This window comes from Canis lupus, chromosome 18 (assembly GCF_048164855.1).
Source record: "Canis lupus baileyi chromosome 18, mCanLup2.hap1, whole genome shotgun sequence".
Lineage (NCBI taxonomy): Eukaryota > Metazoa > Chordata > Mammalia > Carnivora > Canidae > Canis > Canis lupus.
The window spans coordinates 43,329,927-43,349,672 of NC_132855.1; the positions used below are offsets into that span (position 1 = coordinate 43,329,927).

Consider the following 19,746-nt stretch of genomic DNA (forward strand, 5'->3'; position numbering starts at 1 on the left):
GCAGCTGAACTTGAGTCATCACAACAGAGACTTCAATTCCCAAAGATGACACTGTAGGATTCTTTCCTCCTATTCAGCCAGACTCCAGTTTCAGTCCCAGGTTATCCTATTACTGAGTCTACAACAACCAAAACCACAAGAATATTATTAGGGTTTTAAAGAGAATGGTGGCTCTTTGTTTTAATCTTGTTTAATTTAGCTACCAAATGTTATCTAGACTGGATTATATTAATTTGCAACTATTTGTGTTTTCTTTTAAAGTCTTTTTTATCTCTTTCAAATGTATATATGTCTTCTTAGTTAAACATTAGATTCTTTGAAATCTGCTGCTGGTTTTACAACTGGATAGTGGTAGTCAACTTGAGTTAAGATCTCAATAAGTATTGAATGACAGTCTTTAATACTTCTCACCAATAAGGCAAAACATTCCCCAGTTTTTTGGTAGTATAGCATTACAGGACTTCAGAATCAGAGAAATCCAGGAGTAATTCTTGCTTAACCACTTACTGCGTGACCACGAACAAGCTATTTACCCTTTTAAGAGTTTACTCATCTGTAAAATGAAGGTAACACTAGAGCCTCTTCTCAGGATTAATGACATAAGGATTAATGACATAATGCTTTTAAGATACTACTTTCTAGCACAGATCTCTATGAAGTCCAACTACTACTATTTATTATTGCCATCTATAAGCTAGATCTCATTAGCTCTACAGAGTTAAAACCTATGAAGGCATCTTTTTCTTTTTTTAAGATTTTATTTATTTATTCATGAGACAGAGAGAGAGACAGAGAGAGGCAGAGACACAGGCAGAGGGAGAAGCAGGCTCCTCGCAGGGAGCCTGACGTGGGACTCAATCCCAGGTCTCCAGGATCAGGCCCTGGGCTGAAGGCGGGGCCAAACCGCTGAGCCACCAGGGCTGCCCAAGGCATCCTTTTCTTAAAGAAATTCTTCCTACTCTTTCTCTCCACATTATTCCCCTTATCATCCTAAAACTCCTATCTTCAAAGTTTCTTCTCTATTTGTTCTGCATAAACCTCAAAAAGAGTTTTACACAAATTAAGGCTATGAAAGTAGTAGAAAGTAATCTCAAAATCTAATGACACATATGGACATATTAATTTATACTCTGTCAGGTATGTGAAAACATCTGCCCAGTGCAGGAGAGAATGCTTAAGAAGTTGTTTTCATTGAAAGATACATATTTTAATTCTATGTTCCTCTCTTTCAGTCTTTAGTTACAGATGAGTGGGTTCTGACAGAGTACCTGTCCCTGTTATTAAATACTAGGTAGGCCAGGATGAGCTATCATTTTAACCCTTTACTCAACATGTCTGGCTCTATCTTATCTATAAACTCTGGGAGTTGGCAGACAGAAGCTGGCTGACCGGTCTCTTTGTAGTTCTGAACAACTATGGTTCTGAGTAAAAGGTAGACAGCTATTGGATACTTCCTTTGAGAAATTAAAGTGTCAGTAATGTTCTATAAACTTCAGAAGATAATTAAAATATCAAGTCAGTAAACTTAATCAACTACCCATAATTAACTATCGTCATTGTTTTGGGGTCCAGTTTTGACTGTCTCTCTTTTTAGAGGGCAATTTCTTTACCAGAAATTTACTTTACTTCCCTAAGGTACTTTAAATGTTAATGCTTTTCAAAACACACAGAAGTGGTTACAGATAAACAAGTGTTCTCTGTCTGTTGTGGAAAAACCAAAAAAGCAAAATAATCAAGAATCTTTTAGGATAAACATTAGTCATTATAATAGGATAGCAAGAAAATAATCCTTCTCATGGAGATGATCATTTCTATTCATCATTTATGTAGATGGCTTTTTTCTCCCTCTAAACCACAAGTGTTCTGAGCTGGATTTTAGATTATGTCTAAACCATTCTGATATTTTCCAAAGCACTTATTAACATTTATTTACTGTTTAAGTTCAATAAATATTTGTTAAAATGTATTAAGTATCCAGAGAAAATTATATGGAAATAAACGTGTAATATAAAAAAACCTTAAGTATTTTTAATGATAGAGCTAAGATAATGCAGAGAATAATATGTCTTAGATACTATATTAAAAGTGGATTTTCGGGATCCCTGGGTGGCGCAGCGGTTTAGCGCCTGCCTTTGGCCCAGGGCGCGATCCTGGAGACCCGGGATCGAATCCCACGTCGGGCTCCCGGTGCATGGAGCCTGCTTCTCCCTCTGCCTGTGTCTCTGACTCTCTCTCTCTCTCATTCTGTGTGACTATCATAAATAAATAAAAAATAAAATAAAAAATTAAAAAAAAAAAAAAAGTGGATTTTCTTTTCTTTTCTTTTTTTTTTTGAGAAGGGAGGGAGTAGAAAAACATGGGACAATTTATATAATTACCTTATTGCTAATCTTTTTTTTCCCCCCTTATTGTTAATCTTTTAAGAACATGTTTAGTATATTGTAAAATAGCACTATAACTTCCCAGGGCAAGAAACTTTTAAAAAATTTTATTATTTATTATTTATTTTATTATTTTTAAATGTATTATTATTTAAAGTTTCTTAAGTAAAAAAAAAAAAAAAGAACTATTGCAAAGTATCAATACTTCAAAGCCCATGGTAAAACAGGAAAAAAGAGATAATGCCTTTTGTTCTAACACAACACTCTCTCCACTGTCCTCTTCACTCAATTTGTATTTACCTTCTCTGTTTTTATTTAATTAATTTATTTTTAAAAAGATTTTACTCATTTATTTGAGAAAGCACAAGCACAAGCAGGGAGTGCAGCAGTGGGAAAGGGTGAACCAAAGTCTTCACTGAGCAGAGAGCCCAATGTGGGGCTCGATCCCAGGACCCTATGATCATGATCTGAGCCCAAAGCAGACACTCAACTGACTCAGCCACCCAGGCGCCCCTTCTTTTTGTCTTTAAAACTTCATCCTGTGTCAGGGGTCAGGGTTTCATATTTGACCCCTCTGCCTGGAACTCTTCCTCATACCAGCTTATTTGTCCAAATCTTTATTGTCTTCAAGTTAAAATCATATAAACTTTGGTTTTAGACTCTAAACTCTATTCTGTACAAATGATATTCTCAAGCTGACTTATTTAAATTGTTTAAAATATTTCAAACCAAGGGATCCCTGGATGGCTCAGCGGTTTAGCGCCTGCCTTCGGCCCGGGGCGTGATCCTGGGGTCCCGGGGTGGAGTCCCGCATCAGGCTCCTTGCGTGGAGCCTGCTTCTCCCCCTGCCTGTGTCTCTGCCTCTCTCTCTGTGTCTCTCATGAATAGATAAATAAAATCTTAAAAAAAAAAAAAAAATTCAAACTACATTTTGTCATTAGAAATAAACTCCTTACCTCTTTTTCCTTTCGGTCTATGGCATCGCGCTCAGCCTGCAACTGTACTTCTAGGGACAATTCTGCTTTAGCTTCTACAGCTCCACACTGTTTTTGGTCCTCTACCTTTAAATATAAGAATGTTTTCAAAACTTTAGGCATTAAATCCTGATTATCCACTTTAATTAGAGACACAGAAATTTCATTTCTCCAATTAGCAGCTGATATTCTACATGAGTGAATAATGAAATTTATAGATACTCACTTTTGAGTGCATTTTTATACAAATTCAAACAGGAATGTTTGACACTCTTAAAATACATTCCTCAGATAAAACAGACTATCCCTTGAACTGTTCCCTTCCTAACCTTCCTTTCCTGCTCTTCCTTGATTCATTCTTGCTTTCTACATTATAATGGGAATAGACTTCATTCCTTTTTAGTCTGGATAGAGCATCAAGCCTCAGCTGGTGTCCACTGCTTTTTCACGTGGCTATTATTCCATAGTCACAACCATTGTTAAAAGGATAATTAATTCATCTGGTTTAAACTAATCTTCCTTTCTCAGGAAAGGACTAAGGTCTTGTTAAAAGGATAATTGTTAAAAGGATACTCATTGTAAAAAAAAAAAAAAAGGATACTCATTGTTAAAAAGAATAATTAATTCTTCTGGTTTAACTAATCTTCCTTTCTCAGGAAAGGACTAAGGTGTTAGTCTCAGGATTAAGGTAGCAAATAACATCTGGAGATAAGAATAAACAGATATAGTTACAATGTCACTGAAGACATAAAGGTCTCTTTATGTTTTGTAATAATAACAACAAAAAGTCAGTAACAATTTTTTATTTAAAGGAACTGATGTTTATGTGACTAAGAGTAATCTGCATTAAAACATTTAATAAAATTAACATAAAGAAAATGCCACACCTTTTGAAAAGTGTCTGCACTAACAAGCAAGGCTTGCTCCAGTTCCCTTACTCTGAACTCCAATTTCTCGATTTCTTCATTCCGTTCTTGTATATCCCTCTGAAGCTGCTCTTTAGAGAGCAAAAGCTCACTGCACTTGTCTGTTTTTTCTTTCAGATGATTTGTTAACTGTTCAACCTGGAAATATAATAAGTAAATTGTAATTAAAAAAATTTCAACAAGCTAATTATCTATCCTCATTTCAAAAAGTATTTTCAGATCTTATGCTAATTTTATTTTTGACAAGGATAGCAATCATTGTCTCCAACTATAACGAAGTTTTCTAAGTTGACAAAACAAAGTGGTACTAACAAAACAAAAATAATACTGTTCTCATCAACCCTTTACAAAAAGTTGTTTCTCTTAAGACAAAGACTTTCTCCAGCTATGAGGACAGATAATTACATTTTTTTGAGATACTTACATTTTTGAATAATGTTGAAGTAAAAGCTGTATTGGTTACAACCACACTAAAATCTAATAGAAGTGACAAATTTGCAAACTATTGACTTACACTCTTATGTGAGATAAAATAACCTTAAAAAATCTTACATGGAATCTACTTTTCTTTCCACAAATGGTTAAAATTGATATATATATATATATATATGTAAATACAATACTGAGGGGTCCTAAACACCACAGAAATAGGAAGGTTTAATATGGTCACTCAGAAAGCTTTTTCAGCCTATGTATTCCTGCAGCACAGAATAGAGATGGGAATGTGGAATGATGAGAGGAATCTGAACACTTCCATAAGTAATTCTGATAAGTAGGGTCCATTCAAGATAATGGCTCTGTGACGGAAGGATTCAGGAAGCATTAATAAGATAGTTTATGAAATTCATTCTCATCAAGAAAGGAGAGAAAATTTACTAAAAAAAAGAAGTGTGATGGTAAGAAAAAAAGGAATTCTAGCTTACTTCAGTGAGATACTTTAAGGAAATTATCTAAAATGATACCCTCAAAACATTAAAACAAACGCAAACTTATTTATAATTACATGTTCAAGGATGACAGTAACAAAGTCACTGAGAAATTTTTGACAATAATAGGTAGATTAAGATTTGAAGTACAGTCAAGGAAAAAAGATAACAAAGCAGCAAAATAGTACAATATACTGTTATAGTTAGATTGTTTTGATCTTGAGAAAATCAGAATCTGGGAAATCAGATTTGGTAAGGTAAAGACAAAACAAATGGATCACAACGTTCCAGGAAAAAAATCTAATATACATATCCCTGTTAGTTCAAGCTTTCCTGAATGAGGTAGGTCACAGTTTTCAAATATATGAAAATGAGTAACAGGAAATGACAAGAAGTTTAGACCTTTTTTTTTTTTTTTTGAAATGTTTAGACCTTAAATATTCTTTTGAGTTTCAACAAATCTAGCTATTTTGCAAAAGCTGAAAATATACTAGGAATACGAGCAGTAACTACAAACTCTGTGGGGATTGATAACTTTCCTACTGCTCTAGTAGATAAGGCTATTTTATATCAGATTACTTCAATGAGAATGTAGAAAACACTTTACTATAATGAGTTTATAGACATTCTATGCTTCTTTGAAATTCTTTAAAGAGAAATGAAATCCAATTATTTGTATAGAAATTAAATACAATTAAGATTTTAAAAAAATTATTATTTCTGAAAACAATTTTATGTCTTCACTATGTAGCAGGCCAATACTCCTATGTGATGGGTTCCATTACAATTTCTATTTTAGAAGTGAGTAAACAAGTTTTAGAAAGTTTTAAAAAGTGACTTAGCCATTGTCATACAGCTGGTAAATGGCAGAGCCATGATTCAAACTTAATGCCAAGCAGAATTTCTTCGTAACCATTACAAGCCATTGTTAGCAATTTATGCAATAAGTCTTCTCTCATTCATGCAGTATTCATTTGGTAAATTTGGGGTTCTATGTTTCTATATGAGGAAATAGACAATTGGGATGAAAAAGTAGAAGCAGGAAGAGTGGTAAGGAGGCTACCAAAATCATCCAGGCAAACAGTGCCAGCTAGGATTTAAGGAGATGAATGAAAATGGAAAGAACAGGAAGATATAAGATGTAGTGCAACCTGATTCACTGATGGGGTGGAAGTGGGAATTGGGAAAAAGAGAGGAATCAAGGATGAATACTACACCTTAGCAATGAGGAAGGTGAAGATGGTATAATATTTACTAAAATGAAGAAGGAACATGTTTTATTCTTGTCTTTCTCTGGTGGGGGCTAGTTAGGAATCAAGAACTCTCTTTTGAGCATGTTCACTTTGAGACATCTAAATCGAGATATATAGTGAGCATCTGAGTATTCGAGCCTGGAGTTCAAAAGAGATGTCAGGGCTGGAGATTAATGCACAGTCCTTTACATGTAACTACCTGAAAGAGAGTGTTAATAGGAAAGAAGAAGGGGGCTCAAGACTAAGTCTTGGGGTACTCCACCATTTATTTTGGGTTGAGAAACAAAGATCAGAGAAAGAAACCAATGAAGTAGTTATGTCACAGAAGCCAAGAGAAGGAAGTGTTTAAAGAAGAAGGCTTTAATGAAAGCATCTGAATGGTTGTATAGGATGAAGACAGAGAGATGATTATTGGACAAAGACATCAGGCTGGTAACCTTTACAAGAATCATTTCAATGAAACAGAGGATATAAAATCTCCTTTAGATAGAGGGGTTGGAACTTTACTGCAGGAGACTGAGAAAAGAATGCAAGATGGGGAAGTAAAAAGTAAATACAGATAATTCTTTTGATTAGTTTTTTGGGAATGGGAATAGAGAAATAAAGTTTATTTAATTGGGCAATACTAGAAGATAAATTTCAATGTAAACAATTTTCAGAGTTTCAAGAACCTTTTATACTTTTCTGATTTTGAAGATTTACATATAATAAGAATAATTTCCTTTAAGTTTTTCACAATACACATCTTATTTATACTCAATATACAAATTACTGTAAGGCGGACAACACCAGTAAAGTTCTTACCTCTCTAGTTTGATGTTCATTGATAGGCTGGAATCGAGGTACAACCTTAAGTTGCTGTTCTAATTTCTGTATTTCCTGTTGGAATACATCTCTCTCATGTTCTCTATCAATGGCTTGCTCCTAAAGTTTAAACAACAGTAACAGAAGAAACAACATCTATTGAAGCTTTTATTTCTGCTACTTCCCTTTAGTTATACACACAGTTTTGTTTGAAGATAAAACAACTGATAACCACAGAATACCCTAAACCAAAAGGTTTACAAAGATAACATCTTTATATGGTACATAGCCTATCTGGATTCTTTAACAAAAATTTATGCATTTAAATATTATTTGAAGCACAACATTTCTAAAAACTCAAGTAATGTTCAATATAGAATGAAATAAAAATATTCACCCACAAGTGAGTTTACTTTTTCGGAACAAAAGAGGAATTTCAGTGTTAATTTAGTCATTAAAAAAAAAAAATAAGAGGGCAGCCCCGGTGGCTCAGCGGGTTGGTGCCACCTTCAGCCCAAGGGGTGGGGGGGATCCTGGAGACCCGGGATGGAGTTCCTTGTCGGGCTGGGCTCCCTGCGTGGAGCCTGTTTCTCCCTCTGCCTGTGTCTCTGCCAACCTCTCTCTATGTCTCTAATGAATAAATGAATACAATCTTTAAAAAAAAAAAATAGGAGAACAAATTGGTTAGTAAATCAATTTCTTTCATCCTAATCTAGGTTTCATATCAAAATTATAAAATGTGTCAGAATCTGATTCTTTAATATATTAAGAGTATATCAGGGCTTAAATGAAAGCCCAAAGAGGAAAATCCATGTGAAAGTAGAGATTTAATAACATCTTGCAAGAGACTAATGACAGCATAACAACTGTTCCAGTCCCCCAGTCATTTTCAAAAGCACAGTTACTGTGTGTATTCTGTGGGTGAAAGAGTGTTGGCCAGTTAGGATCCTTGCCTGCACTGGCAGTTGATTAAAGGAACACTTGGACTAACTTCTTAACTCTGAATTTGGAAAGGCTAACTGTTAAGGGTTTATTCATAATCTGCTTGTACTGCTTTTAGCTGTGATAGGTGTATAATAAAAATCATTAGAATTTTTATTTAGAATACTTTTCAGTTAATTGGCAGAAAACACATATAGAGGAAAATGTTAGAATTTAAGGGCCTCTTCATAACTCAAAATTCACAACCTAGAGTAGCAGCAAGTAAGCATTCCACTGAAAAAAATCAATATTCAAGTTGAGAATACTTACATCTAAAAATTTTCTCATTTTTTCTAATTGCTTTTCCAGTGCCTGGTTTTGCTGTCGTAAATCCATTAGCTCAGCATTTTTTTCTTGTTCCAGCTCTATAAACCTACTGACTTGTTCCTCAACATCTATCTCTAGAGCTTTCACTTGTTTTTGAAGGTCATCGCGTACTTTTTCAGCTTGGCACTGTACTTCTAGTTTTTCCTTCATTAGTTTTTCTGTCTCCTGCAGTAATTCTGTTTACAAATATAAAAATATTCTAAGTTAAATCACAATTAAGATAGTGAAATCACCCATAACTATGCTCAAATTTTATCTTCATGATATAAGAAATTTGAGATTTCAAACTCATGGAAAAAAGGAAAATGTTCTTGTGAAAATATCAAAATAACATAAGCAAGCTAGTATCAAAAAATTATGTTGTAATACAACATACAAAAAGAATCATCCTGTCACTAAAAACAATACTTTCAAAATGCTAAAGCAAATGAACAAAAAAAACAAAAAATCCACTTTCACTACAAGGAAAAGAATAAAGTCTAATTAAATTTTTTAAGCACAGAAATAACTCACCTCAGGCAAAAATCAATTAATTCCAAACCAATAAAGTCACTTTTAAATGCATACACAATACACATGAAGATCAAATACTGTAAATTTTTAACCAAGCCAAGAGTTACAGGAAGAAAATACAACTACAATCAGAATTTCCTGTTAGTCTTTCTCCTTATTAGATCCATATTCCTGAGTTAGTCTTACATGCTCATACAATGTTTATCAAGAAAAAACTGACAAGTATGAGAGGCAGTATGGTGTAGTGCTTCAGAGCAGAGACTGTGAATTCAAATCCTAGCTCTGCCACTTATCTTCTATGTGATATTTAACATGATGTCCTCCAATTTCCTTATACATAAACTGGGGGGAGTAATAGTACTGATCTATAAGAGTTATTGTGGATCAAGCGAGTTAATATATCTAAAGAATAGTGCCTAGAATATGGTAAGCACTATATAAGTGTTAGCTATTAATATTAATAATATAAAAAGTATAAATAGCAAAGTAAAACAATTCTCTAATGAAAAAATAAAGGAAAATGACCAGAGAGTCTTTACACTAACCAGTCTGCCGACACCGTACTCAGGACTAGGAATCCATAGAAAATAGCTTTCCTTTTAAAACAGTATTGATTTAGAAGTTAATACAAGAGTAAATGAACCAGAAAGTCTCTTTACTTCACTAAATTTCATTGATCCTTTCGTTACCATCATCTTATATTTCCTGATTTAGAAAGAGCATTTTGAAGTTATAGGCTGCAAGAGTTTAAGTAAAAAATTCAAATGGTCGTAAGCTTTGTGGAAAAACAGATATAAGATGATGATCACTAAATCTGGGCTGTTAATTTCAAATAAAAATTGTTTTTGTATTTTATTGTAAGTAAAGTTTTTTGTTAAAGAGAAAAACCGTAAGTATGAAACACAACAGCAAAATTAGAGGTACGTTAGTTGGAAAAGTAGAGTATGTGATTGAAAATCCATGGGTCACCCAAATTTTGGAGTTGTAAGTTTACCACCCAAAGACTGGCCATGCAACTGTATAAACACACCTGCTCCAGGTGCTGCATCGACTGCAGCATTTACTAGTCCTATAAGAATAGAAAGAAAACACACACACAGAACAAAAATATAATTTACATGTCTATTTCCTAAAATAGGATAATACATATGTACAAATAAAAATGTCTGTAAACAGATCTTGTATGGTTTGCTGGGTCAAACAATGTTCTCAACCTAAAATCTATCTCATTTCCACTTCTAGTCATATTTATTAAGTGCTGCAGTTTGTACTTTTTTATTTGTAACATTTTGTTATTTTTTTGTACAATACTGTATTTGTACAATAGAGCGATTCTCAGCCAATGGAATGAACAAAATGCATAATTTTACTTTTAAAAAAATAATAAAATGGGATAATACATACACACAAAAGAAGTAAAAGCTGAAATCATTGGTAATATTTTCACTTGATCTTAGCCAAAAGGCCGAGAAGTGATTCCATTGGTAATATTTTGATGTCCCACTATTTCTTGAATATTTTACATGTATGATATATATACTTTGCACATTAAAAAGTCCAAATCTAAACCTGTGTTAAACAAATCTGAACACCAGAAACAACTGCACCATATTACAAAAATGTATGCTGTATTTCTAAATTGGTAAAATTCAACTGATGAAACTATACATTTATAATTCTAACTGCATGTGTAATATAAAAGTGAGAATATATGAAAAATAATTTAAAGGTCCACTGTTATAATGACTGGCTTTTTATTGCCAAAAAACTAAGATATCGTGCTTACTTTCTCATTTAAGAAAAAGATTAAAGGTTATTTATAAATTGTATCTTCTTTGAACTCCTACACAGATTAAACCAGATGTCAGCCTGCTTCTAAGAGTCACTGACCTTTTCAATCTATTCTCTACAGGCTGGAATCTCCCCCGACCTGCTTGCTACTAGTATTGGGTCAGTTTTGTTAGTTATTCAATCGAAGTAAACATTTTTACTGCCTTTCTGCTATTAGAAGAACAATCTTACAGTTTAAAAAAGACCCTCCTCATTATATGCAGCTTTCTCTTAAGGCAGAAGTTTGAGCTATTTCCTGTTAAAATCTGCGAAAGCAAAGAAGAAAAATAAACCAAACACACCAACCCTGACTCCTCATGGTCGGCTACCAAAACATTTAGCAAAGCAGGAGATGGTTTTGTAATTTTTCAGTCCCTATATGAAATACACGAATAAAGGCAATGAAACGGAAAAGAACCATCTTGAACTTTTAAAATGTTTCCTATACAAAGTCTAAAAATACATACGTTGTTCAACTGGGCCTGCCTCTGCTTTCATAGCCTCCTTCTGTCGGGACAGTAATTCTCTTTCTTCTTGGATCTGCTGTTGCTCTGCTTCCAATTCCTGTAGTCTATTACCTGCACATAACAATTCCTGCTCCAGACGATCTATTATGTCAGTTTTTTCCTGAATTTGCCTTTCAAAAAGAGTTTTTTCGTCTGCATAACCATCAATGACACCTATAAGATAAAATTAATAGGGAATGGGATTATAACTCATTTCAAATCTTACCTTTTGGTGTTCTATAAATAATAAAAGGTGTACTGTTAGCAAAACTTCATTCCAACATATTAAATATTTTGAATGAATCTGCTGATGATAGTAGCAATTATGGTACATTCAATGCAACCTTTTTCTTAACCTTTGTGCCTAAATATGAAGTTCCTTTGAACTTTGTTACTTTGCTGTGCTAATGTATCACATCATGTAGGTGTAACACACTTTGTTACACAGATATAAACAGGTTCCTGGAAAGCTTAATATAAATCAGATGTTTGTAAACCAAATCACATTTTAAATATATCAGAGAAAGCTGGTATTTTAAGTGACACTAGAAGGCCAACACCCACAACAGTATGGAGAATATAAACAGTGTTTGCTAACAGTATGGAGGCATAAAGCCTGGCATCACCACTTAATGGTGACCCTGAACAATTTATTAACATCTTGTAGCTTCAGTCTTTTCATTGCTAACTTAGGAGACTTGATGTAGAGTAGTGGGATCATGGTACTAAATCACCATCATCTATTTCTATATCTTTCTAAAAATTTTAATGGTTTCGTAATTCTATTAAATTCTTTCCAATAATTAAAAATATACACAGTTTTTAAAATTGCCTGAGAAATTCTGAAGACAAATTCCAACTACATTTCAGTGGTCACTCTAAATTATGTAATGTCCAATCTGGCAATGTCCAAATCTGGCCTGCATCAAAAAAAATCTCTATTTTTAAACTTGAAATTTTTCCACCCTCAGTTGCTAAGGGCAGGTTGCTTACCCTCAGCCTTACTGAGCTCCACAGCCAGCTGTTCCCTGGCCCTGGACTCCTCATGAAGGCGCTCTCGCAATTCTTCTTGGCACTTAAGGGACTCTGTCACTTCTTGTTTCTGTCGAAATGACTCCCGCATCAACTCTGTCTGTGTAACTTTCGCATGTTCAAGCTAAACAAGGAGGGAAAGCATACATGAAGAAAGACAAAGTGTTGGGAATGCCAAGGTCATTCCCCACTAAAGCTTACAAAAATGATTTTAAAAATAAAAAAATAAAAAATAAAGACGTACTGTTTAACTCTAGACATTTACTATTTCTAGTGCATGCTGACATTAGTAGGTGGAAAAAGTCAGTATACAAGTAGATTTAGCCACATACAACTTTCTGTAAGAGATGTATTCTAATTTTATTAAACAAAAAAATGCCTCTTTTGGAAATAAACCATTTTATATAAATAGAAAGACATATAAAGTTAGTGACACAGAGGCTCTTGTATTTTCCGAAGAATTTTCTGTAATTGTAGTCTATGAAAAACTTAGTATCTTTTATATTTAACATTTATGGACTGTGGACTCCTGCTATACACTATGAGAAACTAATATATGATTAATATAGTAGCATCAATTAACAAAACTATAGTGGCACAACAAAATGAAATTATTATAAGCCACATATATAGTACTTAGTATATTAGAAAGATACTACCATGTTTTACGTTTAAAGCTTTTATTTCTGTCCATCTGTGAAACATCTATAGGACTCTATATGAATATTCAAATTTATTTTGAAAACCTGAGAATATAGAGGCATTACTCATAATTACACATACATACAGCCTCCTTAAAAGCTGTTATTGGCATGACTATATTCTTACACAATTTTTAAAAATGATAGTCAAATACATACTCAAGCCAAAGCTCTCAAAAAACAGTGATCACTGTTACCAATTCCATGAAATTATAGAGAAATGCTGTCCCTGCTTTAGTTTTCTGAACTTCTGACTACCAGCACCTGCTTATGTTTTTACTTTTAAGAGAAAGAGCACTCGAATGAGCAGGAGGTGGGGGTGGCGGGAGTTCAGTGGGGCAGAAGCAGAGGGGAAGGGAGAGAATCTTAAGTAGGCTTCACTCCCACCACACAGTGTGACATGGGGCCCCGAGATCATGACCTGAGCCGGAATCAAGAGGCAGATGCTTAAAAAACTGAGCTACTGAGGTGTCCCTGTTTTTATTTAAACAACAACCTGAGAAAAAACTGACCTCAAATGTTTCTAATACTTAGTCCTATAACATTAACACTGTTGAAAAAAACTTTAAAAAGCAGTTACCATATATATTAATGATAGGCTCACAATGTTGTAAGAATTTGTAAAATTATATATAGTACTTAGTATATTAGAAAGATATTACCATGTTTTACGTTTAAAGTATGAATCAAAAGTAATGGTTTCCAATTTACAGTCAAATATCAATAATGTATTATTAAATCATGATTTTTAAGAGTATTTTATTCTTAAAGACTTCTGCTCTTCATATCTTAGGATTTACCACAGCAAACAGATTTTAGAGATACTAAATAAAGATTTTTAAGTCAATTTCCAAAATATCTAGTATGCGATTATTCTTGTTTTATTTAACAGGATGTGTTAAATATTATTCGCAGCTTATTACTTGGGGATAATATGAATTTGCATTTAAGACTTGGATAGCGACATAGATCTTAAATCACAAAGTATTTCCTAAAATATCTGTGATATCCTTGTTACCTCAACAAAAATAAAGCTTTATGTATATAATTTTACTTTTGACTGGCAATAATATTTTCCTTTAAATGTAGATAACTAATATACACTGATTTTTACTATAAGAAACAGAACCATAAGTATAAACTAATTTATATATAGCTACTCTTCTGAATATAGCCACAGCCTATATTTTCAAAACATATCAATTGCTTCTACATAGGTAGATCTGTAGCTTTTTTCTATACATTACAAAATAGTTGTCTGGTAAATACATGAAATTTCTAAGAGTTCAAAGCTCTTATTAAGAGGGACAGGAGGGTTTTTTTTTTCCTTTTTCAAATTTACTATACAAACACAACAAGGCATTTAGCATTTATAACAAAATACTTGATTTAGATAAGAAAATTAAGTTTCTGCATCTAATGTTCTACTTCTTGACAAGATACAAAGCAGCCTTAAAGTATATTTAAATATTTACCATAAAACCAGAAGAAATAACTCAGTTTTACAAAACAAAAAAGTTAGAAGAATCAAATACAGTAAAGTTAGCAACCAAATTTCATTTATTATAGCAAATGGCACTTTACTGAAATAAGAGACTTCCTTCAAATGTTTATCTAAATCCTCTATATTTTTTTAATTTAATTTTTTTTATTTTTTTAAAGATTTCACATATTTATTGATGTATTTAACAGAAAGAGAGAGCGAGAGCACAAACAGGGGGAATGGCAGAGGGAGAGGGAGAGGGAGAAGCAGGCTCCCCACTGAGCAGGGAGCCGGACATGGGGTTCCATCCCAGGACCTTGAGATCATGACCTGAGCTGAAGGCAAGATGCTTAGCCGACTGAACTACCCAGGCACCCTAAATACTCTTTAAAAAGCCTCTTCTAACTGGTTAAGCTATGATTTATTCCTAATACATATATCTAATATTAACAATATGAAATACACACAAATTTATATTCAGTACTTTTAAATAAAAAACTTATCATTACATTAAAAGTATAGAGTATACATTAATAACTATATCACTTTAATACAAAAGTCTCAGGAGAGGTAACAAAAAACTATTCTGAAAACCATCTGGCCTGTTAAATATTAGCTAGTGTATTATAATTAAAGCCATGAAAGTCATAAAAAGTGTTGGATAACTTGTAGCTATACTGGATAACTTGTAGTGAATCATTCACAACATACTTACATGTTAAATAAACCAGAAATGCTAACTATGCTAAATACTCAACAATGTCTATAAAATACATTTCACATAAAAGGTAGAATACAGTATTTCCTCACAGGATTGGTGGGGATATTAAAAATAAGTTCCTTTATGAGTTAACAAGAAAATTAAAATTAGAATCCATATTTTCTTTTTCCTGGTCTTGAACTACAGCCAATATACCATATGATTTTAAACATCTCCTGACTGGCTCAATTGACTTAGCTGTTTTAAGTACTACAACACTCATTCCTTCATATATTATAATTTCATTTTTACTCAGGATTGAGATCACAAACATATAAAAGCAAGATTCTTAAGGACAAGCAAGATCTATTTAAACAGCTTGCCTGGCATGGAAAACTGTAATACTATCTCACTCTGCTTTCTGGAATAAGAAACATAGCCAAGTTGGGGCTCTGAGACCAAATTTAGCTCTTCAATACATTCAGGATAAATGAGTAGTAACACATGAAACAATAATAAAGCAGGATTCTATTCGATTTAGCCTTACTAAGGACATTTAAAGTTCATTTCTCATGATACAGTTTTTTTTTTTTTAATGATACAGGTTTTTTAACTGTATAAAAAACTGAAAGTATAAACAAAGTATAAGAAACTAGGTTTTTTATACTTACTGAATAAGGAGGGGTAGGCAGTGAAATTTTAGAAATAAGCTTTAATATGTGTCCATTTCTTTTATGAATAAAATGAAAAATAGAAGTATTAATTATTATAGAGTTATTTTCATCCAAATGTTCACATAGAGGAAAAGGATGTGGTAAAGGCACACGAGATTCAACCTCGTAAATGTCTTCATCTTGTTCTTCCAACCACGAGCCACTGAGTTTGAGAGTAGCCAAGTAGGTACCGTAAGAATCCATTCTAGTAGGTGCAGTTGCCAATTTTCCTCACTTGCTTTAACAGTTATTCTCTACATTAAAAAGTTCTTTTTAGTTTATCAAGATATACCATAGTGGTAGGAAAATGTCTTTTTAGTACCATCAAATAAGCATTAATTCATACAAATAAACAACAAAAGAAAAAAAACCCACAAATCTATTTTTAAAAAACTACATTTCCATTAGTTTTGATAAAAAAAAAAAAACAGAAAACAAAAACAAAGACAACAAAAATAAAAGCAGGCAAATACCTTCTTAACCAGAATAATTAATTAAATCCTTAAAGAATGGAAAGATGAAAATACAAGTATCTAATTAGACGAGTCATAAAACTGCTTTCAGTAGCAGATATATCTGGAAATAAGTAAGCCTTCCAAACAGAACCTGGCAGGGAAGGTCAAGGAAATCTCCATAGTAGCAGTCTTGAGAAATGTAGTTGCAACATTATTTCCGTTCTTGCTGCTTCACTCAATTCAAAAGTAAAAGCTCTTCAACTGAGCTATTCAAATAGCCTCTCATGCTGAGCCAAAGGATTCTAGTCAGTGTCCCCTGAGGAAAAGGTCAGAACAGAGGGTGTGGTTTCATGTCTTTACCTATAGGTACTGACAGGTGGAATGTGAATTAATACGCCCACAAAAAAAGCTTGCCTAACAGGATCCAAGTTCCACGTCAGAGCTTTGAGAAGGGTATTTAGACAAGTTTATAATATTTCTAAGATAAGCTAGTATTTTTCCATCCTATTAAAAATTTGTTTTAATTTGGGGCGCCTGGGTGGCTTAGTGGTTGATGTCTGCCTTTGGCTCAGGTCATAGTTCCAGGGTCCTGGGATGGAGTTCCACATCAGGCTGCCCACAGGGAGTCTGCTTCTCCCTCCGCCTATATCTCTGCCTCTCTCTCTGGGTCTCTCATAAATAAATAAAATCTTTAAAAAAATGTTTGAATTTGAAAATGTAAAATCAAGTAGGTTTGAGTCCACATTACCAAGTAGTTCTTAAAGTATATAGAATAATCATAATTATTTCTGGAATACTTAGTATTTCCTTTTGCTAGTTCCTTAAAATAATATTCTTTTCAGCAGTCACTAGAACTAAATACAGATAGTTCAGTTATAACCTATTTCCTCATTGAATTGTTTTCAGAGTGAATGTTAAGGGAAAAAATGCTCTTTAAAAAGCTGCATTATATGTAAGATGTTTGGTAATTATACCACTTAAGGTATCCTACAAACTCTGACTAAAACTCAAAAGTGCAAGTTGCATAGAATAGTCTTCTAGTAGCTCCAGAAATGTCGGCAGCAGTGAATAAACTAGACATATAGAATTTTAAAAGATGAACTTACTTTTTTTTTTTAACAACTTACTTTTTAATATCAAAAGAGTCTCAATAGTGAGAGTTGTTTCAAATACATGAAAAAGCTTAAAAAAAAAAAAAAAGAAAAAGCTTTCATTGTGGTGCCTTTTCTCTATCCAGTAACTAAATATCCTAAACCCATAAAACTAAAGCCTTTTATCTACTATGGAAAAACCCATACTAAATCAAGAGGGTGGTAGCAACAAAAATCCATTTTATAGCCACTTTCACTACACAAAATTGTTTATAAAGGAGCCAAACACTCAAAGCCTTCATAGTAGGTAATAAATTAGGGAAAAGTAAATAAAATTTTCTACAGAAAACCCAGAATCTACAGGTAAATGCTCTGAGGGGGAGGTGCAGCTGTCTATTTTAATACTGGATTGGACAATGACAAATTTCTGTTTATTACTTTTTTCAGTGTGAGCCCACCTGTTAGTCTGTGAAGAAGTCTTAATATCTGTACAAAATGGAGGCCTAACCCTATACTGGTTCAGCTACATCTGATTTTTCTGCATCTTCAGCAGATACAAAATTGTCCATATCCTAGCTGCTCAGCTTTATGAACGGACAGCATCCATGCTTACCATATCATATAACTCTCAAATTACTCTTTCCTGGCTCCCTCTGGAAATTATAGTTTATTTTGATAATCTAGTATACAATTTTTCTTATTTGAAGCAAAAACAAAACTCTGAGAGTAAGAAGTATCTCTTTATATACAGAAACATTCAGGTCAAGATAAGAACTAGCTACAATGAAGAGAAAAAAAAAAAACGAGGGAGGTGAAAAAGACTCAAAAAACTAGCAGATTAAGATGATTTAGAATGAGGTAAACAGCCCTCATAACAACAGTATATGAACTGATGATGTATTATATTAATTCAGGTTCAAAAAAATGACCCTAAATTAAAATCTTGTTTACCCATTTTTGAAAGCATATTAAACTTGTTTCCATCCATTTAAGGCCAAAACTACAAGTGAGATGTATCACCTTCTAACTAGGAACATAGGTTAAGGTTAAGAAACTAATCACGGGGATACCTTGGTGGCTCAATGGTTGAGCATCTGCCTTTGGCTCAGGGTCCTGGGATCGAGTGCTGCATCAGGCTCCCCATAGGGAGCCTGCTTCTCCCTCTGCCTATGTCTCTGCCTCTCTCTCTCTCTGTGTGTCTCTTATGAATAAACAAAATCTTAAAAAAAAAAAAAAAGACACTAAAAATAAATAAATAAATAAATAAAAGACACTAACCACAAACCAAACAGTAAAATTAGTGAGGGAAAGCGGAATTCAAAACAGCAATAAAGACGACTTAAGATAGGGGCAAATAGCTCCCCTAATAACAGTTGTATTAACTGACAGTATATTAATTAATGTTCAGACAGACTACCCTGCATTAGAATAATACAAATTGTATTCCATTTTATTTTAGAAAGCATATTAAACTTTTCACAATCAAAAGCAGTTAACGCAAAATGACTTCAATTTTTAGGAAGATACCCTTCTAATTATCCAGACTAGCTCATTTCCCAGGTTCCAGATAATCAAGATTTTAGTGCATATTTCGAAGGTTATTAACTTGGATTATAGAGCTGTTTCCCAAACTAAATAGCTTTACTTTAATCTTACAATGTCAAGATATTCAACCTTCTTCTCCCATAAACATTTCTCTCAAATTGTAAAACACTTTTGTTCCTCTTTTTTGGGTATTGATTTATTTACTTGTTTCTCTAGGTTATTTAATAGAGAGGCTGAATACTGGATGTAGTACTCTGACAGAGCCCTGAACAATGCTTATATATATATAAGCACACTGTGGGAAATATCTAATGGCAAAATGCATTTCAACACTTGGATTATGCTTAAAACTTAATGATAAATCTTAAACTGTTTCATCCTTTCTGAGAAAATACAGAAACACGCAGCTTAGGTTCCATTACTCTCAAAAATGATAATAAACTCATGAGAGTTATTTACAAAATCATTATTCTGTGGAAGTAAGTTCCTCATTAATTTTTCCGAGGCCTAAAGGTATCTCTTGATAGTACCTGAGTTCTGGAAAGCTTTAGTTGCTGAAAAACTACTCCCACGAACAGACTGAATTCTTTTTCTACCTGATTCAA

The 19,746-nt window shown here is 33.3% G+C and overlaps 1 protein-coding gene across 12 annotated transcripts in view; it reads right to left on the reverse strand.

Moving 5' to 3' along the window:
- The window catches only part of AKAP9 (A-kinase anchoring protein 9), a 154,214-nt gene that overhangs the window by 35,713 nt on the left and 98,755 nt on the right, over positions 1 to 19,746 (reverse strand). For 9 of the 12 annotated variants that reach the window (XM_072784206.1, XM_072784201.1, XM_072784202.1 and 6 more), the window contains 7 exons: positions 12,415 to 12,577; positions 11,383 to 11,595; positions 10,116 to 10,154; positions 8,516 to 8,748; positions 7,265 to 7,384; positions 4,243 to 4,419; positions 3,338 to 3,442 (listed from right to left, as the gene is read on the reverse strand). In XM_072784206.1, the coding sequence (XP_072640307.1) occupies positions 3,338 to 3,442; positions 4,243 to 4,419; positions 7,265 to 7,384; positions 8,516 to 8,748; positions 10,116 to 10,154; positions 11,383 to 11,595; positions 12,415 to 12,577 (1,050 nt within the window). Of the gene's footprint in view, positions 1 to 3,337; positions 3,443 to 4,242; positions 4,420 to 7,264; positions 7,385 to 8,515; positions 8,749 to 10,115; positions 10,155 to 11,382; positions 11,596 to 12,414; positions 12,578 to 16,008; positions 16,270 to 19,746 lie in introns of those variants that run through there. The other 3 variants (XM_072784205.1, XM_072784204.1, XM_072784211.1) reach the window with 2 other exon arrangements.